The following is a 27,811-nucleotide window of genomic DNA, read 5'->3' as shown; positions in this document are numbered from 1 at the left end:
AAAAGCAAGTCTTTGGAAATGGGTTCTCTCTTCATTTGGTGCTTAGTGAATCACTGGCTGTTTCAACCCCAGAACATGCATATCTATGTTTCAAGAGGTAGCTGTTCTGCCCAGAGGGGCACAGTCCTGCCTTGGAAAGTGTGTCAGGAAACATTACTTCACACACACACACACACACACACACACCCCCGCTCTTCACAGTGACCTTTATACAGTGAAGATTTCATCCTGGATATTCAGCATCTATGTAGCAACCTATATGGGCCTTCCCTGGTGGCTTAGCTGGTAAAGAATCTGCCTGCAATGCGGGAGACCTGGGTTGGATCCCTGGATTGGGAAGATCCCCTGGAGAAGAGAAAGACTACCCACTCCAGTATTCTAGCCTGGAGAATTCCATGGACTACATGGTCCATGGAATCACAAAGAGCTGGATGTGACTGAGCAACTTTCACTTTCACTTTACATAACAACTTATACCCTTTCATTTTAGGTAATTTTTACCTTATCTGAACTCTGATGTGTCCACTCAGGGTAACTAAGATCACTGCTCTCCTCACTGATAACTTTAGGAGAAAAAGAGCTTCTTTTTCCTCTTTCAGGTCAAAAACGCATATTTTGTACAGGCTGGTGTCCTACGAAACATCTGCTCTAATATCATCAGGGTCATTTTCATTCATTCAAACACCCATGTCTTCATCAGTTGTTTGGTGGTGGTGCTTTATTGCTAAGCCGTGTCCGACTCTTTGCGACCCCACTGCAGGCAGATTCTTTACCGTTGAGCCACCAGGGAAACCCCTCTCAGCTGTACAGGGGGTCATTATGTCAGCATCTCCTAAATTATTTTGTTATTTTTTTATTGGGCTTCCTTCTCAGTTTCTGCGTTTCTCTGGAAGCAGAGGTTTTAATGGAGACGTTAATGTTACCATGGAATTAACCAAAATTCGTCAAGGAGTTCCTCTGAAAGACACGTGTTCATTTTGAGACATTAAAGGAAAATCTTTACGGGGTAGAAGATACAATGTTTGGGGGACAGACTGAGGAGCAAATATGAAAATCAACCTCTGACTTTCTGACTCTGCAGTTCTCCAGGGAAAGAACCCGAGTTATTTTTAAAAAGAGCTCAGAAGTACATCTCCCTGGACAGAAGCTCCAAATTAAGCTAGTTTTCCACATTTAAATTTTCATTCATTGTCCTCTGTGGACTGTAATCATAATTCCAATCAAAATCTTTGGATCCCAGGTTAATGATGCAGGATTCTCCTCCTCAGTGAATCGATCTTCCTACAGCAGGGACGAATATCCCGGAGAAGTGTTCAGAAAAGCCAGTATGCAAAGGGAAATGCAAACTTTCAAATCACAGGGATGTTATTTGATGGGAAAACCAGTCCTTCTTAGTTACAATGCTAGAAATAAAATCTGTGCTTTAAAAGAAAAGAAAATAGAATACTGTTCGTGCATGCAGTCCTGGGTAAAGGACTGCCTCCTTGGCCAGGAATCAGGGCTTGGGCTGGGCTCGTCACCGCTCCATGGCCCCTGCAGACACTGGAATGACCCACATGAAGCCAGGACTCCGCTGACCTCCTCTCTCAGCCCTGCCCTCTGCCTTCCCATCTTCCTGATTCAATGACCTTAAGCTGGGCCCAAAGGCTTCATTTTCACATGTGAAGAGCATACCCTCCACTCTCTAATCACAGCCCTAGACCCCTCGGGCAAAAACAGCAAAAAGGAAGTGGTGCCAAGCACCTCACCTTCAAGGTCCTCCTGGTAGATCACGATGTCTTTCTCTCCCTCCAAGTGGACGGCTGCAGAGAGAAAGGTCGATGCTGAATCTGAGTCCAGAAATCCTCTGCATAACAATGGCAGCATCTGCACTAGGCTGAGGTGGTCTGAGTTGGCGTTTTGGAAGTGGGCTTAAGGAGAGCCAGTGTTTCTCATCTCTTTGTACTGGATTCAAGAGACCCCGCAGCTCGGGACAATGCAGTGACCACTTCAAACGTCATTAAGGAGCATCGTTAAGGACACAATCTTGCTAAGCAATCTGAGTCACATGAAATTAAAATTCAGAAAGAGAGGGGCTTGGCCTCAACGCCTTCCATCTCTCATTATGCACTGAAGTGACAGAACCAGTGGACAAAGTCTAATTCTGAACCAGTTTGGCTGATTTCAGTGAAGAGCCTTAGGACGATGAACCTTCCTTTCAAGGTGTAAACGTGGGTCTGGTGTCCACACCCCTAACGTGACCTCGAGGGTTGCCCGGGGCCCATGGGCCACAGTCGTGCCATGCTCAGCCCTGAGGGTTCTCTCAAGGCTCAGAGCCAATTGGGGGAAAGAGAAAGAATAAGCCACACAAACCTGCCGGACCTTGAACTCCAAAGGACCTACCTTGTAACCTTCTGAGGTCCAGAGGGTCCAGGGCAGCCACGGCCTCGGAGACTCTGGAAGGCCGGCTGATCCCTGCGCTGTTGACGGCGCGCACGCGGAATATGTAAGACCTCCCCTCAAAGAGTCCAGTCACGGGGTATTTACAGATCTTCACGGGGGCGTCATTGCACTGTACCCAGCTGTCAGTTCCCACCTCACATCTTCAGATTACAAAAGAGAGCAGAGAGTAACAACTGCATCAGTCTAATACATGTATGCAGGAGATCAAACCTGTCAATCCTAAAGGAAATCAACCCTGAATATTCATGGGAAGGACTGATGCTGAGCTGAAGCTCCAATCCTTTGGCCACCTGATGTGAAGAGTCGATTCACTGGAAAAGACCTTGATGCTGGGAAACACTGAGGGCAAGAGGAGAAGGGGACGACAGAGGATGAGACGGTTGGGTGGCATCACTGACCCAACGGACATTAGTGTGAACAAACTTAGGGAGATAGTGAAGAACAGGGAAGCCTGGTGTTCTGGAGTTCATGGGGTCGCAGAGAGTCAGACATGACTTGGCAACTGAGCAACAACAGCATACATTACACACACATATAGAACAATTACAAAGGGAGAGCATCTCCCAATCTGTTTTGGTTTCTGTACTTAATTCAACGCAAAGCCTGAACAATGCAAGTCTGACCCTAGCACATCAAATTATCGCCCTGATGGTGCATGTTTTACCTAAACACATAGCTTTGTTGGATGCTGCTGCTGCTAAGTCGATTCAGTCGTGTCTGACTCTGTGTGACCCCAAAGACAGCAGCCCATCAGGCTCCCCCATTCCTGGGATTCTCCAGGCAAGAACACTGGAGTGGGTTGCCATTTCCTTCTCCAATGAGGAAAGCGAAAAGTGAAAGTGAAGTCGCTCAGTCGTGTCTGACTCTTCGCAACCCCATGGCTTGACTAACCAGTGAAAATCTCTTTTGCTATAGGATGTGTATTATATGGATAAAAGACCTGGAATGCCTGTATCCATTTTGCTTTCCAAAGGATGGAACCAGTACATAAGGACCAAGACATACATGTTGGATGAGGAAGTGAATTTAACCAAATTTAAGCAAAAAAAAAAAAAAAAAAAAGAACTGCTTGTTCTTTTCTGAAATAACCCCCTTATGCTAATGCATTTTACACATACAAAACCCTAAATTCCTACCCAGAACCATCCTCTTATAACCAAATAGCTTATACCCTTCTCTCTTACTTCTGAATGCATGATCTTTGATGTAATTCCATCCACTGATGAGAATGGATGATAAATTGCATTTCCAGTAAATTCGCAGCTCCCCTTGGTCTCCCTCCCAGGACCGGAGCTCCATTCCAGGTGAAGTAACAGGAAAGAGTTCAAACTCCTTTCAGATCAGAGATGACCTACCATCACGTTATCACTCAAAGACAAATTCCAATATTGTGTGCACTAGAACATCAACATTTTCTACTTGGAAACAAGAAGAAAATACTATTTAACCAAGAAGAAGATGGGCCTTTGGTGTGAATGAGCTGGCGTCCTCGTCTACATGTCACCGTGCCGGGCTCTAGGCCCAGAGGGAGGGACAGGGCTGAGCAGGGACCTCTCGCTGGACCCACAGCGTCCCCAGCTGGACCTGAGCAGAGCCCGAGGCGGCCTCGAGCGGCCTGGGGTGGGCTGGAATTCGCCATTAGTGTTGGGCAGGCACACGGAGCCCGGTCAGCACACACAGGAATCAAGGGCTCACAAGGCCCTGCCAAGGAGCTGATGTTTTCCAACCACCCAGCCAGGAGCCATAAACAACCGCATCATGAAGCCACCTACACCCCGCAGACGGCATCCCAAGCTTCAGATGAGAAAGATACCCACACCCGTTGTCCAGGAGACTCGCCTCAGGCATGTTTCAGCCCTGGAGGAGCAGGACACTCACCGGTCGATGAAGTAGCCAATGACCGGGCTCTCCTTGGTCGTGTTGGGGGGCTTCCAGCTCACGATGACATAGTCCCGGTTCGCGTCGTGGCAATGCACATCCATGGGTGCGCCCGGGGCCCCGGTGACCAGGGGGTCAGCATCTGGGGGGGGAGGACAGTGAGCAGGGGTCAGCATCTGGGGGGAGGGGAGAGGACAGGGACCAGGGGTCAGCGTCTCAGCGTCTGGGGGGAGGGGAGAGGACAGGGACCAGGGGTCAGTGTCTGGGGGGGAGGGGAGAGGACAGGGACCAGGGGTCAGCATCTGGGGGGAGGGGAGAGGACAGTGAGCAGGGGTCAGTGTCTGGGGGGAGGGGAGAGGACAGGGACCAGGGGTCAGCGTCTGGGGGGAGGGGAGAGGACAGGGACCAGAGGGTCGGCCTCTGGGGGGAGGGGGAGAGGAACGTGGCTGGGGCCTGGGGGCAGCTGAGGCACTGGCTCAAACCCAGACTCCCCCCTGCTCACTCCGCTCCCCAGCTTAACACTGACACCCAGATGACTCGACTGTGACAGGCTGGTAACCAGAGAGATGCCTGTATGTGTGACTTTTAAACTCAAAACGTTCTGTCCTCTATCACACATTCAGTCTATGAGTTTCCATAACTGACTCCAAAGTTGAAGTTCACCTTCTCCTGATGGCCGGTTGTCACATAACGTCAGGTCATCAAAAGCTGACCAGTGAAATATTACTATTATCAGGAAGCATTCTGAACACTGGACACACAGTACCTTGGACACTCATGTGTTTCAGAGTCCTCAGAAGGTTTGAAGACTTACATTTTTTCCTGCGAGTTGTGACCACATTTGAGTCTGTACCCATGTGTCCCTTCCTCAGTCGTTTATGACCACAGTGCAATTGCGTTTGTTTCCAAATGTTAATTACAGCAGCTCTGAAGGCCAAGAGAGCTGCTTAGAAGTAAGTGTTAATACACTGAGCATTTAATCTCCTGGTGTGGAGTGTGTATGCACTTGGGACCTGTGGCCACTGGACCTCCTAACAGTGTTAGGTGTATGCGATTTCTTGTTCTGTCTCCTCAGCACATTGAAACCTAAGGATTTCTTGACACTAAGCCAAATATTCTTTCTCACATTCAAAATCCTCAGAGAGTCGTCAGAACAGTTAAGCACCCCCAGCCCGGCCCCCACCGTGTGTGCATTGTTGTCTTCCTGTTGGCGGTGCTGCACAAGCTAGAAATTGCAGCTCCACTGTATGTACTGCACTTCGATGAGGCGAAACATCTTGCTGGAAGGTCTGCCCAGAGAATGGAAGCGAAATTTTAATGCCATCCTCATAAAAATGGCAAAACTCTGTGGAAGTGTCTGAAACTCCAGCCTCGCGGTCTTGAGGGGGTGGGGAGGGTGGGTGTCTGTACTTGTTTTGCATTTTTTTAAGCTAAAATATTCTCTGACGGTACAACCCTTCCTTCATGTGTGGATCTAACTGATCTGGTTTGGAAACATGATGACAGGAGAGGGTTACTCCAGGCACACAGAACCTGGAGCCCGAGTGGGCATGAAGGTGCAGGAGACACAAGCCCAGGACAAGGTGGGGGGCTGAGCCACAGTGAGGCGGGCGGGCTAGGACAGTGGCCGCCGCCCCCCAGAATAGACCGTGCTGGTGTCCTGGGTGAGGGCGGTCAGCTGTGCCTTGGCCAGGTCGGAGCTCTGTGCCTGAGGTCCCTGCACGCCCAGAGGCCACACAGGCTGAGGGCTCGGCTGGGGGAGCGAGGCCCCCAGCACAGCACAGGGGACCCTCCCCAGCTCAGACACCCAGGGCCCCCTCCCTGGAGAAGGGCCCAGGCCTCTGCCTGCCACACAAAACGGAAGAATATTCCTTACAAAACTGTTACAACATTTAGATTACATATGGTATATGAATATGTGTGTATATATATTAATACATATATATACTTGTATGTATACATATATGTGTACATTATATATGTATAATTGTATCCATTTTATATATTCCTTTATCCATTTTACATGTAAAATGTATATGAAATATGTATGTATGACCTATACTTCATGCACACATGAATGTATACCTATAAGCCTAAAAGGATAGGCACGTGTATACGATAAATAAATGCATACGTCACACTTCTGTCTAAAGGTAAACGCTCTTTCATATACAGCCTCGCCCATCGTGCCTGCGATGTCCTGAGCTCTGTCCCCGCGTCCACACCTGGGTGGGTGAGCCCTCCCGCGAGCTGCTGTGAGGATGAAACGACACAACACGGGTGTGTCCTGTGTGAACACTCCGGGGTGCGGCTGCCCTGTGACCGTCTTATGCACACACACGTGCTGAGTTTGGTTCCTCCTGCCCCCATCCTCTGCTGCCACGAGCCTCAGGGATGGCAGAGGGGAGGGAGGGAGGTGCCTGGAACCGGCCTGGCCCCTGAACCGCAGGTGCTCACCCCAGGACTCATCCCCCGGATTCCAGTGGCTCGTCCGCGCCCAGGCAGCGAGCCCGGCCTCCGCCCCAGCCCCACTCACACCGCGTGTCACGGTGCTCCCCGCCCCCGGGAGCCTGCGCACCTCGGACAAACAGGAAGGCGCTGTGGTCGGTGATCCCCCCCCTGGACACGATCCTCAGGGTGTAGAGCCCCTCGTCGTCCTTGTTGAGGTGGCTGAAGGACAGCGAGGCCTGGCCTTCCCCGAAGAACATCTTGGTCCACTTGGACTCCTTCAGCAGCACGTCTGCAAGACGGGCAAGGAGACGGCCTCAGGGACACGCAGGGCCCAGGGGCGTGCGGAGGACGGCGCGCACGGCAGGACGTGCGGAGGGCGGCGCGCATGGGGCCCGGCCCAGGGCAGAGTAGAGGGTCGCACGCGGCGTGTGGAGGGCGGGACGGTCCCACACGGCCCTGCTGAGCCTTGGAAACGGACCGCGAGGCCCCCACAGTGTTCCTTACACAGTAATAATAACGTGCCAAGAAACTACAACCTAAAGGGAACATAACTAAAAAGGCAAATTTCGGGAGAAGAAATGTAAATGATAAAAAAAATAATAATAATCGACACTGGGCGTCAAGGAGACACAGGATAAAATAATGAGAAATTATCTATTATTTTTCACCTGCTGACTCAGTAACGTCCTCAACCAGAAAGTGCAGAGACGGCCTGCCTGCTCCGCCCTAATCAGCCAAGACTGTGACACCACGTGGTCTGGGGATCCCGGCACCGGGAACACCTTCTAGCATCCAGGCCAACACCCTCTGGAAATATCAGGAGACCCCTCCTCACGTCCCTGTCACTTCTTTCCAGAAAGGGTAAATTAGAACCTTAGGACTCACATGAGACCTTAAATCCTAACTCAGAACTACAAAGCATAGATTAATCTCCTCTGCGACCACAAAGTGTCTCTCTCCCCGCCCCTCGCCCTCCTGGGCCCTGAAGACACGACACACTGTCCTTTTCCAACCAAGATCCTGACTGTCAACGCCCTCAAACCTAAAGCACCCTTGCAGTGGCTGCAAGGTCAGCAGCAGCTCCCGGCGCCCCCCCAGAGCCGCCCCCTCTGTCAGCAGCTTCCTTTCCATCGAGCTCTCCGTCATCCGCGGACCTGGTTTCCTGGCTACGTCTGACAGCACCAGGGGCCAGAACCAGGCATTTGGCAAATTGTCGCAGGCTTTCCTGGGACACTGCTTATACTTCACAGAGACTCGATTTACCATCTTGTGTATTTTCCCAGCTAGGTTATAAACTACCTTATGGACAGGGACAGGGATGGCATAGGATTCTTTGTGGTATTTTGCATTGGGTTAGGTCCCTGGACAGATAAAAGCAGAGGGTTCTGTGACCGAATCCGTAGGAAACGAGCAGCCTCCAGAGGTGAAGTTTCCTCCTACAGTCTGCTCATACACACACACGCACACAGGAGTTCTCTCTCACAAACACACACATGAGTTTACACACACATACACGCACACCGGAGCTCACACACACACACAAGAGCTCACACATAGTCACACACTCTGCTCATACACATGCACACAGGAGCTCTCACACACACACATGCACACGGGAGCTCACACACACATAAGAGCTCACATGTAGTCACACACATACACACACGCGTGAGCTTGCACATACACAGGAGCTCAAACATAGTCACACACATACACACACACGTGTGAGCTTGCACATACACACATACACAGGAGCTCAAACATAGTCACACACATACACACAAGTTTGCCCATATACATATGCAAACTCACACACAAACACACACACTCACACACGCACAGGCGGCAGCATGGGGCAGGGTCCTGGGGCCGTGGAGACTGGGGCCAGGCTGCCCGGGTCCCACTCCCTGTCCTGCCGACTCCCAGAGGCAGAGAGGCGAGGTCAGCAGTTCCTTGCCTCAGCTGCCCACCCATGAGGGGTTGACCGCAGTCCCTCCGAAAGTCCTAATGAAATCAACTGGGTCACCAACCTCAGAACAGTTGGACACACAGTTAGCTCTAGTGACTGTTCACAACTGCTGTAGCCGAGAAAAAACATACGGAAACAAACACCTCGCTCTCTCCCCCTAATCACACAAGACCCTCTCTGTAGACCAAGAACAGCCCTGATGCCTCATCTCTTCCAGGCCAGTGAACCGCATTCCGGGGGAGGTCGAGGTCACGGCAGGCCCAGGCTCTGCCCAGGCTCGCCCGCTCTGTCCCCCTCAGCTGTCACGGAGGCGGAGACAGCGCCACGTCAGCGCCAGGTTCGGAGCTCACGGCCGCCCACAAGGCCTGGGAGGAGCCCACGGCCACTCACCGTCTCGGTACCACTCGGCCCTGGGGTGCACGCGCTTCAGGTCCGGCGTCACCAGCAGTGTGCACTTGAGAGTCAGGGTCTCGCCCTCCCGCCGGAAGGTGACTCCGAACTTCTCAATGAACTGGACGTCAAAGTGCGTGTACGGGATCACGGACGACAGGGGCACTGCAGAGAGCAGCAGACGCGGTCATGGCCAGGCCAGCAGGCAGAGTGGGCCCCCCACCACCCTGTGCCCTCTGCCTCCATCAGACAGCTGTGGATGGAATGTCTGTGTCCCCCAGGTCTCATGTGGGAGAGCTCCTCTGTGATGATACTGCGGGTCTGTGGGTGATGAGGTCATGAGGGTGGGGCCCTGGACGGGATCCATGCCCTCGTAAGAAGAGGACGAGACCAGAGCCCTGTGTCTCCTCTCAGAGAGGACGCAGCATCCCTCACCCACTTGGTGGGCACCTCAACCTGGGACCTCCAGCCTCCAGCACTGGGGGAAGGAAGAGTCTGATGTTCAAGCCCGTGTGTGATGTTCGTCACGATGCCTGTGTGGACTCAAGCCACCTCTGAAGAACCAGAAAACCAGCGTGGAGTCACATCTGGCCATTTGTGCCAAAGGAGGAGGGAGAATCAGAGTGTGCAGGGCGTGTGTGCTCTGAGCACCATGCAAGAGTAAGGGGTCTAAACCCTGCACCAGCCCCAAGACGTGTGGCTGCCACCAAGTCATAGCACCCTGAGCCCCGAGCCCCCACAGCAACTGTCAGCACACGGACACCAGCCGGCAGAAAGGGCCTTTTGGAACACAGTTTTAGAAAACATCTGATGCTTAGAAAATATTTGGACACATTTTTCTACACAAACAGGAAAATAATCAACTTACATCCAATCGGGAGCCCCACCGAATGGAACGGCTCCTCGTCACCCCGGAACCCTGCAAGACAGCCGGGCGGTCACGGCGGGCAGAGAAAGGGGCGAGAAGGCGGGAGCAGCCCCCAGCCACCCCGAGGGCACACTCACTTCTCACCACCACTGCCGCGTTGGTGGACACCTGTCCATGCACGTTCGTGGCCACCGCCGAGTAGGTCGCGGTGTCGTCGAAGTCGGCCCTGGGGGGAGAAGCCAGACGAGGTCCCGATGGTGCCCTGGGACCGCCCTGCTCTGCCCCGGACACAAGCACAGCCTTCCTAGAAAGCGGCTAGGGTGACCTGGATCCCTCGTCCATGAGTGATTTGTTTAAGAACAATGCCAGCTTGTCCTCGGAATGAGGTATTAATTACACACACCATGCCTTGGCTTTGCAGGGAAAAATACGTACTGGCCCTTCCTAAAACCCCGAGTTTCACCCTCGAGGAGGAGCCTGTGTTCCCTCTGGTTCTGTTTTCCCACCTGCTGCGCCCGTGGTTTTGTCTTATCATGGGGTAGTTCCAATGGCCTCAGCCTCTGGGAGAATCACCCCATCTCCCTCCCCACCAGGGGGCCCCTGTGCAGACCCCAAAGCACCCACTGGCAGGTGCCTGGACTGGACCCGCCCGAGGCCTTGGGGTCCGGAGAATCACGAGGACGTGTGCTCAGCCCCAGGAAGGACAGTGACCTGGGCACCACAGACCCCAGTTTCCCGGGGAGGGGCTCCTTGCCCCATGTCCATTTCACAGAAGCTGAAGCTTATTTTCTGGATCTGCACTGTTTTCCAACCAGCTTCCCCCAGAAACATCACTGCGTCGAGAGGAGGCGAGGACTTACACTAAATGCAGACTCTCTGCTGGCTGGGTTCCAGGTGGCGCCAGGGGTAAAGAAGCCACCTGCCAACGCAGGAGACACCAGAGATACAGGTTCAATCCCTGGGTCGGGAAGATCCCCTGGAGGAGGGCATGGCCACCCACTCCAGTGTTCTTGCCTGAAGAATCCCATGGACAGAGGAGCCTGGTGGCTACAGTCCATGGGGTCACAAAGAGTCAGATGTGACTGAAGCGACTTAGCATACACACATTCCGGTGGTCATTTTTCATCAGCTATTTTGTATAAAAGTCTCAAGTGCCAGGCAAGAGAGTCCTGTTACCCTATCAATACGGAGAGAAAGCAGAGTCTCTAAGAAGCCGGGTAAACAACACACACAAAATCCTGAAATCTGCAGCTTTCTACCTTCTGCCGCCTCTCCAAGCGTGCGCATCACACGCACAGTGACAAAACCACAGAGAACGCTTACTCAAGCATCACGTTTAGGTGCTTCAAGCACCCGGTGACCCAGAGACAAACCTGTGCTTCAGAAGTCCTTTAATTTTATTGCACATGGAAAATAGTTTCTTTGACCAAAAAGTACACAGTGTCTCCAAAGTGTCAGTCACCCAGTCATGCCCTACTCTTTGCGACCCCATGGACTGCAGCCCACCAGGCTCCTCTGTCCATGAGATTTTCCAGGCAAGGATACTGAAGTGGGTTGCCATTCCCTTCTCCAGGGGATCTTCCCAACCCAGGGATCGAACCGGGTCTCCTGCACTGCAGGCAGATTCTTTACCGACAGAAGAAGGGTGTATTTCAGAACATTCGGAGAAACCCTGGCCCACCCTCAAGAGGTTCCAGGCAAGCCCCAGTTGCCAAGCCCACCTGGACAACAGCATCTCCTGCCAGAGTCTGAGGTCTTCCTCGGTTGATTCACAGAATTAGGACCCAGGGCAGAGCTCCCTAACGCATTAGCGCCGACGCAGGTCACGTAACCCGCCAGCACTTGGCGCTTAGCAAGAGGGACCGGGCCGGGGAGAGGGCGCCTGGGACCAAGGGTCCTGGTGCGAGGAAGGCATGTGTGCCCACTCACACGCACTTAGCCAGTACAGAGGCTCCATGGGCCGTGTGATGTGGACAGAAGCCCACACCCCCTACGAATGCCCAGACCTGCTGACTCACTGCAGCGGGCCCCAGGCAGGCACGCCCACTGAGGGGGCACACGGGGCAGGGCGGAACTCTGGTTACTTTCATCTCTTTCTTCTTAGACATGTCTCTGTAAACGTTTCACCCCTATGAAACACAGTGGAACATATACAGATGATAAATAAGCACACGGGCGTGCGGGGGTGCCCGTATATATTTGTTGGCTCCAGTGCAGGGGTGGGCCGCAGGAAGCCTCGTACGCGGTGGCACCACGCGGAAGGGCAGACGGCAGGGCCAGGGCGTGCAGGACGGAGTGTTCAGAGGGGACAGCGCCCCACTTGAAATTTCGTTCACAGGTCACCTGGAGACCCGCACACCTGACCACAGCCAGGGGCCCCCAATCTCTCTCCTTTCCAAGGCCACACCAGGGGAAGCCCAGAGCCTTAACTCGAGACTGTCAGAAGCTGCACACAAGTGATGAAGGGGCAGAGAAGCTTCCTTTCTACCTGGACGACATTCTGGGGCACACAGAGGCGGGTTCCTTCCATCTCAGTTGTTTCAAACGTCCGTGGGGCACTTTTGCATCCCAAAGCCTCCCCAGGCGAGAAACCTTATCTATTTTTTTTGGGGGGGGGGGGGTCACTCCGAGTGGTATGTGGAACTTCCGCAGCCAGGGATCAAAGCCGTGCCCACTGAAGTGGAAGCGCAGAGTCTTAACCACTGGATCACCAGGAAGTCCACCATGGTCCGTTTTGTTTTACTTGAATATTTACTCATTGACTGGGCTGCACCAGGTCTTATCTGCGGCATGCGGGATCTTTGATTGTGGCATTTGAACTCCTAGTTACGGCCCCTGGGATCTATTTTCCTGACCAGGGATCGAACCCAGGCTGGCAGCATTGGGAGTGTGGGATCTCAGCCACTGGACCACCAGGGAAGTCCCTTGTCTATTTTAAAAGAGGGGCAGACGAACGTTTAAGCAGGACATGAATTTCTTCTGGGTCATCAGGTCCCATGTCCTCAAACTCTAAGCGGTGTTGACATGGGATTTAAATTTTCACTCAAAGTAGAATTTGAATATCAAAGTCTAAAAATAAAGCGCGAGAAGAGGCCAGCCCTGGAGTCACCCTACAAGGAGTGGGGCGCGTTGGGGTCAGACTGAAACACAAGATGGCATGTTCTGAGCGCCTTTACCCAAACACGGCGGCAGCATGAAAATTCTTTGCAGAAACAGAAGTCACACTTTGAGTCCCAAGAGAAAGTCTTACGAGCATGTAAAACCGTGTCAATTACAGCTTCAACTCAAACAGCACCGAAGGGGACGGAGCTTCCTTTTCGGCACTTCAAGAATCTGGCAGCAGCGGCCAAAAAATATTCATAGGAGCAAATGTGAGTGGGTAAGAGAAGGCGGGGCTGGCTCCCGCGGGGCGGCGAGGCGCGGGCGCATTCTCCCACACCTACCGGGCGCGGATCAGATGATGGCAGCTCAGCAGTTTGGAATGAACAGCTGACTGCAGCTGTCGTGTGTGGGACCTCCCGGCCCTTCTTCAGGAGAATATGCTCATTTCAGCTGCTACGAATGTCCCCACATGGGTAAGAACACTGAGAGAAGCGTCAGTCTCGGGAATGTCCTTGTCCCCAGTTCCTTGGCTGCTTGCAAGCTGATGCCAACACCAAGTATATCAGGATGCCTGGGTATACTGGGGCCTCACTGATTTAGTTCCCCTAGTTCAAAGCTTCTCTTATTCCCGATACACCATGAAAAGTTGCCTCATGAGGGTGAGTGGGACCTTTTCATACTTGAGAAGCACTTCCTCAGGGGCTCCAATGATAAAGAATCCACCTGCAGTGCAGGAGACCCAGGTGTTGTCCCTGGGTCGGGAAGATCCCCTGGAGGAGGGAAAGGCCACCCACTCCAGTATTCTTGCTGGAGAATCCCCATGGACAGAGGAGCCTGGTGGGCTACAGTCCAGGGGGTCGCACAGAGTCTGACACAACTGATTAACTAACACACACATACTTGAGAAAGGGAATTTGCTTCTCTTTTCAAAATAATGACTAAAATACAGCTTTGAAATGAGGCAGTTGCTCCCTCAAGCTCACCCCAAGCAGTCCCAGGGCACCCCAGGTGAGAAAAGTCACCTCAAATTAAAGCACTCTTCTAAACAGCGGCTGACCCCTCTCCCTGTTCATAAACTGCATGGTTCACTGCCTGTGGACATTTCCAGAAACTCTGGGACTCGAAGGAACATGGATGCCCGGCCCCCCACCGTCCCCCAGCCGTCCACACCCCAGCGGACGGGGGACTGCCTGGCTTCGCCTTTCGCATCCACTCCATCACAAGCTCTCCTGCTCCACCCGCGAAACCTGTCCTCACCCCCCAGTCCACCTGCCCATGTGCCTCCACCTTCCCTACGTTCTGGCCAAGCTGCCCATCCGCCCTCCTGCCACTCGCAGCAGTGACTCTCGGGGACCTGTCAGACCTGCCCTCCCCCTTGTGCCTGACAACAGCCACGGTCCCAGCAGGACGGCTTCAGGGTGGAGGCGGTCGTCTCTGCCCTCCTGTCCAACGACCACCGACCGCTGCAGCCCGGGGGCAGTTCCCCTCCTGGGAGCCCCTGTCCCTCTTCCGTCGCCTGCAGGCCTGGCGCTTAGATGTCTTCTCCCCAAAGACCTGCCTCTTCAGTTCACACCCGCCGCAGGGCCGAGCTGCGTCTGGATCTGGGTGCCCAGCACCGTCACCCTGGCCTGATTCTCCTTTCCACACGGCTCACCTCCGTGTGCTAGACCTCCAAGTCAGGAAGCCAGCCTCTGGCGGCTTTATCCCGAGCCCCCGGACAGTGTGGGGCACACAGCACGTTCTCAGCCAACAGTGCCAGTGGGGCCTCAGCTTTACTTCAGAGAATCAAAGTCATGACTCAACACAGGCTTTAATCTTAACTGTAATCTGTTAGCCTCTGTCCTGCATAATGTTATGATCTTTTTATAAAAAATAAAAGCTGTGTATTCAGAAAAGCAGAGAGAAAATGAACAGCAGAATTTCACTTTTTGTAAAAAAAAAAAAAATTGAAGTGCGCATGGAGGGTGAGCGTTGGATAAAAGAAACAGCAGTGCTTAAGTGCTCCAGAATACTGACCCCAGACGCTGGAAACCGGTGAACGTCATTATCTTTTACTTAGCCATATTTACTGTGTGTGTGTGCATACTTAGTCACGTCAGTCATGTCTGACTTTGCGACCCCATGGACTAGAGCCCGCTGGGCTCCTCTGTCCGTGGGATTCTCCAGCAAGAACACTGGAGTGGGCTGCCATGCGCTCCTCCAGGGGATCTTCCCAACCCAGGGATCGAACCTGTGTCTGTTAGGTCTCCTGCATTAGCAGGTGGATTCTTTACCATCAGCACCACCTGGGAAGCCCACCTGTATTTATTACATGTTTCCACTATGTTGTGAGAAAAAAAAAAGTTACGTTTCCTTGAAGAGTGGAGCTTAGGGATTGTGGCCCAAACCTGGGAGAAGATTCAGCCCTGCTGGTGGGCGGGCGTGAGGCCCAGCTTTCCCCGTGGCCTCACACCTGGACTGGCCACCGTCGTCCTTTGATAAACTGTTTAAGCCACCTACTCCCTTTGTGCCTAAAGCAGAAGCCTGGGCAGAACTCTTGGGTCCACACCCCTCAGCTGCCACCAGGGAGACGGAGGGACGCTTGTGTCTCCTGCCAATAGTTAACTCAGAAGCTCCCAGAGCGCCGTGTGGAACATGGCCTCTGCTCCCATGATGGGGGCCTGACCACCTGGGCAGGCATCCGGGCACTTACCTGTTGATCTCCAGCGTGTGCACGCCGTACTTGCTGTCGATTCTGTACTTGCCCGGCTCCCCGGCCTGGCAGATCAAGCTGCCGTCTTTATACCTGAACAAGGGAAGCACCTGAGTGTGAAGGCAGGTGGAGGTTTGGCACATGTCCCGACCTTGCTCGTTTTCCATCCCTGCCCCCATCTGGCCCCACACTCATACACACATGTGCGCGCACACACACACGTGCACGTGCACACACACGTGCACACACACACGCTTCATTGCCCTGCTTCTGCCTGAGTCACTGCTCACATCTCAGGTGGATGGGCAGGGGGAGCAGCTTCAGGAAAGGTCCAGCACCCCCTCAACTGTTGAAGAGGGGGCAGCTCTCACTACACTCGGACGGCCTGGGCAACCCTCAACCTGCAACAGAGCATGGGCCAACACCCCCTGGAACTTTCTAGAAACCCAGGATACGTCATTCTAAGAAAAAACATAACCAAGGTTGGTTAGGCCTTGGTACAGCCTCTGGAAGCCACAGGGTCACTGGGACTCACATGGAGAGAGCCAACCACTCTGGTCTCACCAGGACGAGGCTGGACCCGGTGGTCCCCCAGGACACAGGACCATGGCTCCCCAAGACCAAGGGCGGGCAGCCCCAGTCTCCTTAGCCCGCCTGTCAAGCAGCCAGAGGAGCCAGGCAATACTTGTCTCCTCTGCTGCCAAGAGACCCAACCCGGGACATGAGCAAAATGTCTTCTGTGGCCAGACAGACCCCAGGGACCCAGCATGCGCAAGTGGGAAGGAAATGGACAGATATGTCAACTTTAGCAATGCACATCAAAACCAAGTGTCGATGGGCTTAGAGACTTCATCTGTCAGTATCTCAAGGCTTGAGGAACCCTACTGTAGGGCTCCAGGGCTTTGGAGTTTAGCGTCTCCATTCACATGAGTAAAAGCAGAACCGTGGGTGTCAACACTGGTCATTTCAGGAAACTTGGTTTTATTTTCCTTTATTGTATTTTCCTGGCTGCATTGTGCTGCTTGCAGGATCTTAGTTCCTCAACTAGGAGTGGAACCCCAGGCCCCAGCAGTGAGAGCTCAGAGTCCTGACCAGGGGACCTCCAGGGAATTCCCGGGTTTTACATAACAAACCTCTGGACAATCAGTGGCTCAACTGCAGTGAAATGAAACCGCCTGCCCAGGTCCCCGGGGCACCTTTACGGCTGCCTTTCCCGGTGGGTTTTGGTGTGTTGGTCCTTGGAGTGGGTGCAGCTCCCTCCACTCGGACCTTCTCCATCCACCCAGGTGAGCCGAAGGCTGCGGAGCCTTCAAAGGGAAGCAGCCGGGCCGCCCCGAAGGGCGCCCACTCACCACTGCACCACGGGGGTGGGGAACCCCTGCACCGTGAAGCACAGCTTGACTGACATCCGCTCCCAGACGGTGTGTGAGCGCAGCCGCACCAGGATCTCGGGCGCCCGGCTTATTCGATCCTCGAACGAGTGCCGCTCCCAGGCCAGCCTGTCGTCCACCTGTCCGGGGTCCGGCACGGTCAGGGCCCCGGGGGGCGCCCCGGTGCGCCCCGGGGCCCCGGAGCACCCCACCGCCCCCGGACGCCCCCAGTGCGCGCGCCTACCGCGTGGTGCAGGCCGTGCCTGCCCGCGTGCTGCAGGGCCAGCCTGTCCAGCTGGTCCCGGGCGTGGGTGCGGGCCACGTGCACGTCCTCCTCCAGCTGGGCCAGCTCGCTCAGGTAGCGCTCCCGCTTGGCCTCCCCGTAGGCAGCCAGCATCGACTGGTACCTGCGCGAGCCGCGGAGAAGGGGGCGCGCTGACCGCGGGCGGGGCCCAACCCCGCCTCCCCAGGATCTCCTAACCCGGCTTGTTCCACGAGCTCCCCTCCGCTTGTTCCTCTTGACTCGCTTGTTCCGCGAGCCCGGCGTCACACAAAACCCATTTGTCTCCCCCCAAGGCTTCCATGTCTGAGTGAATTTCAGACCCAGGTAAAGCCTTCTGAACTAGCGAATTCAGAGTAAAATAGATCGCATGAAGATCTCACAGCTTAACTTACACTGATGGAGCCACAGTTTCGTCTTTTACCAAAGACTGATTTGTCCTGTAGATTAAACTCCTATCTGCCACAGGAGTAGGAATAAATATGTGCTTTCAGTAACACTTCAGGCCAACAAGAGCAGTAAATCATCACCAGGACTGGAATTCATCTAACTCCTCAAATCCCCCTCCATGGCCAGGACAGAGTGGGAATTGCTACAAAATCTCTGTGAATTCTGACTCAGCTCACCAAAACCTCCAGTTGTACTCAGGTTCACTTTGAAGGGAGGAAAGACCTTGCAGGATCTTTCACGTGAGAGATGTGCATGTGGGTTGTGAGAGTAAAACCCTGTGAAGGTCCTAAAAGCAGCGCCCAAAGCGTGGGTGCTGGGCCCATGGAGAACTGGCACAACTGTGCCCTGTCTCCACTGCACCTGCCCAGATGGACTTCACCCTGAGCTCCAGGGACACAGTAAGATCATAATTAGTCACTGAGAATCAAAATACATTCTTGAGTCAGCTTTGCTACTGCATGAAAGAAGCTTCAAATGTTTTAGGAAAACTTCCAACAGCCAGAACTGTCACAAAAGTCATTTTTTGCTGAAACCACACGAGTCACGGTAACTGACTCCCTAACTGTTCAAATCAATACAAGTTTACTTTCCTCATCCATTTCACCTCAGGAAACTGAGGAATGGGAGTTTATGGGACAAGATCACCACAAGTTATTAATATAACTGATGGTTCAAATAAAGATAAAGTGATAAGGCTCTGGTCTTGTCACTTGCTGTGCCAAAACTTTAAGTAGAGTAGAACTCTTTCTGCAATAATCCAACATATAAAAGCCCAATTTCTTAATGTACACATTTTGAATTGATTCCTTTACAAAATAAGTCTTCACTTGACAATAAAATTAATTTACAGGACAACATTCCCATAAGGCATTTAAAGATAATTCAAATTTTCAAAAATAAAGGCTAATCTTTTCAGCTATATAATGTTTTCATTAAACAGATTCCTTAGTCATAGTGCAACTTTCCGACTGAAACATGTTGACCTAAATCCCATTTTTCCTTCTGGTTTTGAGTGTTTTAGAGATATAGAGAGAAATTTCTAGAGATAAGTAGAAGGTGAGGAGGAAAAATAGAGCAGATACAAAGCATTCCCGAGATGCGTAAGCACTCTGTTCTTAGAAGACTGGAGTCAGCTGACCACTGGCTTCTTGTGATCTGGGATAATTTTAAGCCCAGAGTTCTCAGTCGCCTGCCCACCCCATTCCAGCGGCTTCTCCCCCGTGAGCTGAGCCAGTAGAAATGTGAAACATGAGGGTCCACAAACAGCCGGCTGGCAGCCTGGTCCCTCTCTGGAAGGTCCCTTGCTTGAGCACAGGCCTGACAGCTGGCCTTGGTTGATGGAAATTTGAAAACTCCAATTCACACCTTTAGGTCTCGATGCTTCCAAGTGTGGCAGTCATGTTCCCTGGGTGGGGAAGTGTGTTTAGCGGGGAGGGGACAGAGGCCTGGGGCCAGTCCAACTCTGTCGCGGGGAAGCAGATGTGGGTCCCCTGGACTGCAGCACTGGACCCTGGACCCTGGGGTCCATCTCTTGAACCCAAGGTTGCAGAAAAGCCACCCCGGTCGCTTCCTTGCAGGGACCAGTGGAGACGACGGGGTTGCAGAGCAAGACGGGTCGAAAGCGGCCGTTCGTGGCTTCTGCTGCAGCAGGAGCCCCCCTGCGTCTCCCAGGCCCCTCCAGCTCTGCCCCCACTCTCTGACCGCACAGCCCCCGGTCCCCGGGCCAGGACGCCGAGTGTGGCGGTGGGGGTTGGGGGGTTACCTGCGCTTCCTCTCCTGCGCCTCCTCTTCCAGCGCACTGCTCACCCTCTTGGCGCACAGCCGGCAGGTGGTCCTGCCCAGGGTGGACTCCCCCAGAGTGGTCTCCCCGAGGGTGGTCTCTCCCAGGGTGGTCTCTCCCAGCGCCGCCCGGCTGGACTCCCTCTGCGAGGACGACTTCCGAGTGACGGATCTCTGCAAAGACGACTGGGCAGAAGCGCGCCTTGGTGCAGGGGAGAAGCGCAAACGTGTAGTTACAAACAGCATCACTCTTGCCATACCCCCAGCCTCTCCTCGGAACGTACGGGCGTCCACGCCTGCGGGCACGCATGTGTGTACACACCTACCGGCTCGCATGTGTACACACACCCATCCCTGTGTGTGACCTCCGCCCCGTTGCCCGTGCCCACCCCCAGGGGCGCCCCCTCTCCCCTGACTCAGCTCCCTGCCACCCCCACCCCACCCTCTGGGGCCAGCAGGTGCCCGCCAGGCCCTTCTGGCCTGAGGCCACAGTGATGTCTATCTTAAGAGATCTGAAGCTCCCCGAGGCTGCGGGGAGGGGCAGCGAATGTTTGGCTCTGTTTGTTCCCGGGATGGCAGCCGACCACAAGGGCCCTGGGCAGCTCTAAATATAGGGGCCGTGGAGCTGAGGCCAGAGCCCCGCTCAGTGTCCATCTCCTAAATTGTCGCCGCAGGAGCTCACTGATGCTGCTGTGGCTTGACACCAGCCCATCAGACAGAGAGCAGTCTACCTTCTGCTACATTTGTCATTAACGTAGCAGTATCCTCTCTGAGATCAGCTTCCATCCAATCATCACTTTACCCCTACACACCTTGGTCCCAGCGGCCTTCCCTCCCACAGATTTCCTTCTCATGGTCCTTGCTTCTGGGTGAGCTTCTAGATTATAGTTCTGGAAGGCGTGTGAAGGAAGGTCCCTGTCTCATGAGCTAAACCCAGGGCTCAGAGCCAATCTAAGAGGACCTGCTGGGACCTGCTGGGACCTGCCAGGATGTCATGCAGTCATGCCTGACAGCTTTCTGTGGAGCTGGGTCAGCCACTCTCCCTGTCTGCTCTGGACGCGGGCATCGGGGATCACGGCCCTCCCTGAACCCCCAAACCAGTTCATCTCTGGGCTTCAGGAAGCCTCCAAGCTCAGACACAGCTCACACTCGAGATATGCTGCCTCATCCGTGACTTTCGACTTACTTCTTTTTCGCTGCGTATTCATCCAGAAGGTACCGTGTTTGGATATTGCGGTAGGACTGGTCAAAGTGCTTGTGTCTCTTTTGGTAGAAGGGCACCGCGACAAGCGACATCTTGGCGACTCCTGCAGGGAAGAGCAACAGCAGAACTGAGGCCCTGCGTTTCCACCGGCCAGGCTGCTGCAACGCCTGCACGGAAATCAGCTCCAACTAACTCAACCCTGGCTAAAAGAAGGGAACAAAAGGAAGATTCTATAAGAGGAAATAGTGTTGGACACCTATTAGGTCCCCCGGCACCTGACTGCATTTCTTGTTTGAGTCCATAAAAAATCGGAAGACTGAGCTACACTTTCCACTTAATTAATAAACTCACCCAGTGTCTACAGATGACCTAGTTCTTTCAGGCAACATGGAAAGCAATGTGAGTGATAAGGATAAAAATAATTGAAGCACAGGTCAAAGAAGTACACAAGCGCTTAGAACACGAACAAGGAAGAGACACAGCAGAGGGAGGCGCGAAGCCCTCCAGGAAGCGGCCTCGGAGCACGGCGGCCAGCGGCCCCCAAGAAGGCGCCGTTTGAGAGGAGCCCCTCTGGGTGGGGAGGTGAAGGCGGCCGCAGGGCGGGTGAGGGCGTCCCTGGAGCAAGGCGAGGCAGGACACAGGGTCGCAGGGTCCCAACAAGAGAGCTTTCACTCTGCAAAGACCACGGCCATGGGTGGAGGGTTCAGCATCTCGCAGGGGCTGAAGCCACTCCTGATTGAAGGGGCCTTGAGAAAGGATCGTGTCTCCAGGACACCCCCAGGCCCACCCCTCCAACAGCCTGGCCCACTCATGGGCGACCTGTCAGTTCACTTCGTGGGAGGAGCAGGCCTACGGACGGAGCCCAGCTCAAAGCCTGCGGGGTGCAGGAAAGTGAGCATGTTTCAGCTAAATCCTCCCCAAACAAGAAGTCTGCTAGAGCAGTGGTCCCCAACCTTTTTGGCACCAGAGACCAGTTTTGAGGAGCACAGTTTTCCCACGGACTGGAGGGGGCAGGGTTGGGATGATTCAAGTGCATTAGATATATCGTGCTCTTTATTCCTATGATCAGCTCCTCAGATTATCAAGCATTAGATCCCAGAGACAGGGGCCCCCCTGCGGCGGGGACGTGTGGGTCTGAGGCGGGGCGTGTTAGAGGCGTGTGCTACACATGCTCGCCAAGCTGGTAGCCTGCCGGCTTCCCAGCTGCCTGCCTCTCTGAGGGGTGCAGACAGCATCCCCCAGGCCCTGTGGTTGCTGACCTCCAGGCAGAGGGGCTCAAGGACCCCCCAAACCCCAGTCCACTCTCATCGTCTGTGTTCAAACTGTGATCTGGCCCAGAGCACAGCCCACGGCACAGGGTGAAAGCCGAGAGGCAAGCGCGGGGTCCTGCCTGCAGCAGGCCCCCACTCCGCACCACCACCCACACTCCTGAGCGGAGGCTAGGAAGCCTTCCAAACGCAGGGTTTGTTCCTCGCCTGTGACTCACAATCAGGTCCCTTTAGACTGTGATCTCCCAGAATCACAGAACTGCAGAGCTCAGAAAGGTCGTTGGGGGTTAGCCAAGCTCCTGCCCTTGCGGGAGGATGGGCAAGAGCCCCTGTGGCCAGAGAGGGGGCTGATTTCCCAGAAGCAAACAGAAATGACCTATGTGCACGCAGAAGCATACAGAAGCACACAGAAGACCCGGTCCAGACGCCACCAGACTGCTCTTCCTGGGCCTTTTATACTTTTCTACACTAACTCATCTCCAGATTCCCTCCTAAAGACCAGCTAGTCAACCACCCACCACGGATCCCTGGGGTCCGGCGTGTGGCACGTGGTGTATGTCTGACTGTAAACACACAACAGAACGTTCCGCCTGAGGGAGCCGAGGCAGACGCAGACGCTCCATCCCACCCAGCTCTGAAGAGGCGCCAATGCTGAGGTCAAGTGCGCAGGTTCCAACACCTGCAGCCCTCTGCGTGGCCTTGGCGCTCTTGTCCTGTCTCTAACCCGGACCTTTTATACTTTTCTACACTAACTCATCTCCAGATTCCCTCCTAAAGACCAGCTAGTCAACCACCCACCATGGATCCCTGGGGTCCGGTGTGTGGCACGTGGTGTATGTCTGACTGTAAACACACAACAGAAAGTTCCGCCTGAGGGAGCCGAGGCAGACGCAGACGCTCCATCCCACCCAGCTCTGAAGAGGCGCCAATGCTGAGGTCAAGTGCGCAGGTTCCAACACCTGCAGCCCTCTGCGTGGCCTTGGCGCTCTCGTCCTGTCTCTAACCCGGACCTCCGGCTGAACGTACACAGCGCGGGCACGACGCCCCCCAGGGAGGAACGCACACCAACACCAGTGGCCGTCTGGGCCTGGCACACCAGTGTCTGCTGTTGTCGAGCTTAATTCTGTAGGCAGGACAGGGTATCTGAAAGCATGTGCTTATCATTTTAATACCTGCAGAGCCCTCAACTGCATCCCTGGGATTTTCCAGACTCAGAGTAAGTCTTCAAGGAAAGCTTCCCCTCTAATAAGGCACACATTGCATCTCTGAAAACGGGCCGCTGAGTCCATGTGTTGGGGGCCAGAGGTCACCACTCGGAGCCAGTTCCGTCTCCGAGACGCTGTCTCCCATCAACCCTGCACTCGTGGGGACGAGGCCTAAGCAGAGGAGCCCAGGACGCCCCGCAGCTGCTGTTGCACCGGTGTCCTGTCCCATCGTGATGTGTACATATCTCTGCTGAGCCACCCATCAAATCTGTCGCCTTTCTTGGCAGAGGGAAGAGCCCCAAAATGGCCAAGGTGACAGGACAGAGTAAGCTGTCAGGACGCGTTCACAGTGTGGCAGCGAGCGCCGCATAGAGGCAGCCCCCTCGGCAGGACCCCGGTCCTGTTCAGAGCCAGCACCCCGCGGGCTCTACATGCGGGGGCGCCCGGCCCGTGCTGGGCTGACGTGTGGCTGGTGAGTCTGCCGTCTCCTGCCACGGGCGAGCCCTCTGCAGCGATGGGGACGCAGGGCTGGAGTGGAGTGCCCACACTTCCCTTACTCTGACTGTGGACTTGCCCGAGATGCGTCCCGCAGGAAACCGGGGGCCCGGCGGTACCCAGCCCCCAGCCCCCGCGCTTCTCCACTCACTGAGTAGACGTCCTGCCCAGAGATCCAGGAGGCTCCCCCGCATCCTCCCCGCCCACAGCGGGTGCACCTGCCCATGCCGGCCAAGCCTGGACCCCAGCCTGTTGCATCTCAAGGATGGAGAGGCCTTAGGGATGACTGCTCCAGGCTGGCAGCGGACTCCCACCTTTGTGCACGCGACCCCTGCCAGCAGGACTGCCACACAGCCAGAGCCCACGCCAGGCCCCGCGTGGGCGCCGCTCGGTGGGCCTCAGATTCTAGAATCTGCCCAACTGTGCCCATCCCCACCCACCCGGGGCCTGTCAACAGTGGGAGGATGCCCGTGGAAGCAAGCCCTGCAGGCCCAGCACCTGCTCCAGAGTTGCAGCCCCAAGGTCTCAGGGGACCACAGGGACATGGCCAGTTGACCTATGGGGACCCCCCAAGGGGAGGGGGTGACGGGCCATCTCCACAGACCTTCCTCAGCTTTCTCCTCTTTAGGAAAACAGTCCCCCCACTGACTCCTCAGCCGCCCCCAGCACAGCTTAGGGGAGTGAGTCCTGGGGGAGGGGGCACTGGGGCCAGATCCCAGCTCTAACCTGGCTGCCTACCCGGGTCAGTGTCCTTCACGGAGAAAAAAGGGGCTGGAGGAGGGGGCAGAGGACATTGGGCACACCAGCGGGCCGGCTCTGTGACCCCTGGAGACAACACCCCATTCTGACCAGTCAACCGTGGTCAAAGCACAGGGGTTTCGGTGTTTTCAACCGTGAGTGAATTTACACAACTCGAGCTGCGTCATCTCCTTCTGTCCCGGTTTGAGTCTCGACCTTTCCTGCGAGGAAACCGTCTCAGGTGATGAAAATAAGCCTCCTGCTCACTGGCTCCCGGCAACAGAGCGGAGCATCTGTCTGACCCGGAACCGCCCACTCTCCACCCACGGGTGCTCCTGACACGTTTGGGGATCGTGACCCCGAAATGAAACACGAGTCTGTCCTCGGGCGCAGGGACGTGCTTCCGTGAGAGGCTCTGCCCTGGTCCCGTCCCTCGCGCACGGACCGGAGTCATCACCCGTGTCCCCAGAAGGGCTTTAATCCGTGGAAACATGTCCATTTACTTCCATGTAGTAAAAGAAAGTGTCATTTGTGCCGCTAAAGTGGTCAGAGTCCAAGGGCACACCAGGTGAGAGCACCTCCAGAGAAGCAGAGCACACAGCTGCCCCCACCCCGTGGAGCCGCTCCCCCCACCCCGCGGAGCCCCCCACCCCGTGGAGCCGGCCCCCACCCTGCAGAGCCGCCCCCACAGCAGGGAGCCAGCCCCCACCCGGCGGAGCCGCTCCCCCTCACCCAGGGAGCCAGACCCCACCCTGCAGAGCCGTCCCCCACCCGGGGAGCCGACCCCCACCCCGCAGAGCCCCCCACCCCGCGGAGCCAGCCCCACTGCGGGGAGCTGCCCCCCACCCCGCCGAGCCACCCCCCACCCCGGGGAGCCACCCCCACCCCGGTTCCCAAGACACGCACTGCTCTGCCTGAGGCTTTCCGGACTACTCAGCCCAGAAGTCAGTGTAATGGAGCACAGAGCAGCCCTTCAAATCCTCACCCCCTGACGCGGCCTGACGTCTAGTGTCTGGCTGCCAGTTTTTCAAGTGTTCCCCAAATAGCCTCTGAGCCCCGGGACTGAATGTCTTAGCAGTTCCCTCCTTGCTGCGCAGTCCCTGGCTCCCCGGGAGCTGGTCCATGATGCCCCGGCGCTTAAGCAGGATCAAATTAGACGGAGAAACAGGATAAGGCGCTGCTTCCTGGACAGGAGCACGGCCCTCTCCGGCAGCCCAGTGGCCTGCCACATTTTTCACAAATGGAGAGAACTAGAAACAAAGGAGATTATCCGGAGATTTCATCCCGCAAACTTGACCCACCAGTTTCCTTGTCTCCATAAGAACACGTGGGCCAAGTTCCCCAGTTCAGCGTTAGCTTCACACAGATGCCCTGCAGGTACGACTCAGCCTCAGTCTAGGACAGAGCTCTAAATGAGCTTTACCCCGAGTGCTCTTGGAAGCCTGTGTTACCGCTGCATTCGTCAGGGCAGGACCTTAGATCCAGAGGTGGGGAGAGCTCAGCATTTCTGGGTTCTTTGCTGGCACCGTGCGGCCTGCAGGACCCTCCCCGGCCAGGACCAGGGCTCGAGCCCATGTCCTCCCATGGGATTCCCACCGCTGAGCCCCCACCTTCCTGCCTCGCCACTCCCCCCACCACCCCGGACCTCCCGGGTGCAGGCTTCCAACCCCACTGCCTTCCTCTGGGGCAGCGTTTCAAGAGCATGGCCAGCACTCCGGCTCTCTCAGGGGAACCGGGGGAGAATCGTGCAGGCTCGTAACGCACGGAAGAGCACCGGGAGCAGCCCGCTGCCGTGACAGGAGCTCTTGGAAAGAGTGACAAGGAGCACGGAGCTGTCCCCTCCCCAAGACGCTGCAGTCAGGTCAGAGCGGAATGGCCCTGAGGTCTCTTTTTCTCTTAAGAAAATATCCAGCTTCATTTCACACCACTTCAAACCTGCCCTCTCCTGCCAGAGGCTGTCATTTCTGAGGCTCCAGAAAATTGCAGACAACCATCAACCGACTGGGCAACCTGGAGATGCTGCAAAATCCAGGCGAAGGTGCGAGGGCTGGGATGGGCTCAGAAGCGCCTAATGGCACAGAAAGTTTCAAATCCCGGCACAGAAACTCCAAGTTCAACTCCAACTCCTGGCTGACGTTTGTCTGCGCAGAGTAGACTGCTCTGGTTCACGTTTCTCCCCCTGACACCCACTGGGAGTCTGAGTGCGGTCAGCTCCTACCCACGCCTCAGTCCTCCCTGCCCAGCCTGCCGCGAGCGAGGGGGAGAAGAGGAGACTCACCGCAGGAGGGGGTGGCCGAGGGGAGAGGGCTCACAGGGCCGCAGGCTCTGCTGGGGCAGCCAAGCACGACTCCCTCCCGATGCCCGGCTGCGGTCCATTTATGGCCGAGGAGATGCTATTTATAGACCCTGGGACGCCTGGCCCCACGGGGCTACCTGTGTCATAAATCATTAGCCTGAACTCAGGACGGAAAAAGTCCAATTCAAGTCGGAAAAGTGGAAACGTTGAGAGCACCCGCCTGCACTCCCCAGGTGCACTTTTCACACCCAGGAAACTGAGGCACCTGACCCAGAGAACGAGCGTGGGCCCGACCCCCTGCCGCCCGCCCTCCCCCCACCAGCTTCCCTCTCCTCAGGGTTCCACAGATCTATTCCAGCAGTTTTGAGTTAAAGTCTCCCTGGTTCATGAACGGACACCCCTAGACAGCTCTCTCACAGAGAGTGGACTGTAGCAAACACTGAACCGTTTGGACTCCAAACCCCGAGAAGGCTCTGAGCCGTGGGTGCAGGGAGGTGGCCTTGGCGGGGACAGGGGAGGTTCTGGCTGGGTTTTTAAGTTTATTTCAGAGATGACTCCGTCTGGGAATTTCACCCCAGGTTTCATCCGGGGGTTAATTTACCCAGAACTTCCACCTAAAAGAAGACCCATGCCTAGTCGGCAAGTTACGTCTTATTTATAGTTATTACCACAGGCGTGCGTGGCATCTCACCCGCCCAGATGACTGCAGGGTGCCCGTCGTTTCGTGTGGCCCGAGTCCAAATATAAATAACACACGACTGGCAAGATCGAGCCCCGGCTGCCACCTGGCGCCCATCGCCGAGAGGAGGGGCGGCAGGACACCCCCGTCTCCGAGGCCCCCCAGCCGGGGACCCCCGTCTCCGAGGCCCCACCCAGCCACAGCGCCAGCCCCCAGGCTTCTGGGCCAGGGGCGGGCCATGTCCCCATCTGCTGA

General features: G+C 55.2%; 1 protein-coding gene across 1 annotated transcript in view; it reads right to left on the bottom strand.

Moving 5' to 3' along the window:
- Window positions 1-26,967, bottom strand: part of MYOM2 (myomesin 2) — a 60,516-nt gene extending 33,549 nt beyond the window's left edge. The window contains exons 1-13 of the mRNA XM_043454301.1: window positions 26,860-26,967; window positions 20,858-20,978; window positions 19,655-19,873; window positions 17,407-17,569; window positions 17,145-17,302; window positions 15,793-15,885; window positions 10,136-10,224; window positions 9,999-10,049; window positions 9,131-9,295; window positions 6,899-7,060; window positions 4,321-4,462; window positions 2,383-2,582; window positions 1,749-1,802 (exon numbers count right to left, since the gene is read on the bottom strand). Of these exons, the coding sequence (XP_043310236.1) occupies window positions 1,749-1,802; window positions 2,383-2,582; window positions 4,321-4,462; window positions 6,899-7,060; window positions 9,131-9,295; window positions 9,999-10,049; window positions 10,136-10,224; window positions 15,793-15,885; window positions 17,145-17,302; window positions 17,407-17,569; window positions 19,655-19,873; window positions 20,858-20,967 (1,606 nt within the window). The 5' untranslated portion in view covers window positions 20,968-20,978; window positions 26,860-26,967. The remainder of the gene's footprint in view (window positions 1-1,748; window positions 1,803-2,382; window positions 2,583-4,320; window positions 4,463-6,898; window positions 7,061-9,130; window positions 9,296-9,998; window positions 10,050-10,135; window positions 10,225-15,792; window positions 15,886-17,144; window positions 17,303-17,406; window positions 17,570-19,654; window positions 19,874-20,857; window positions 20,979-26,859) is intronic.
- Window positions 26,968-27,811: the final 844 nt, after the last annotated feature.

This window comes from Cervus canadensis, chromosome 31, assembly GCF_019320065.1.
Source record: "Cervus canadensis isolate Bull #8, Minnesota chromosome 31, ASM1932006v1, whole genome shotgun sequence".
NCBI classification, from domain to species: Eukaryota; Metazoa; Chordata; class Mammalia; order Artiodactyla; family Cervidae; genus Cervus; species Cervus canadensis.
Note: the sequence above shows the minus strand (reverse complement) of the source record. Positions and strands in the feature narration are given on the sequence as shown.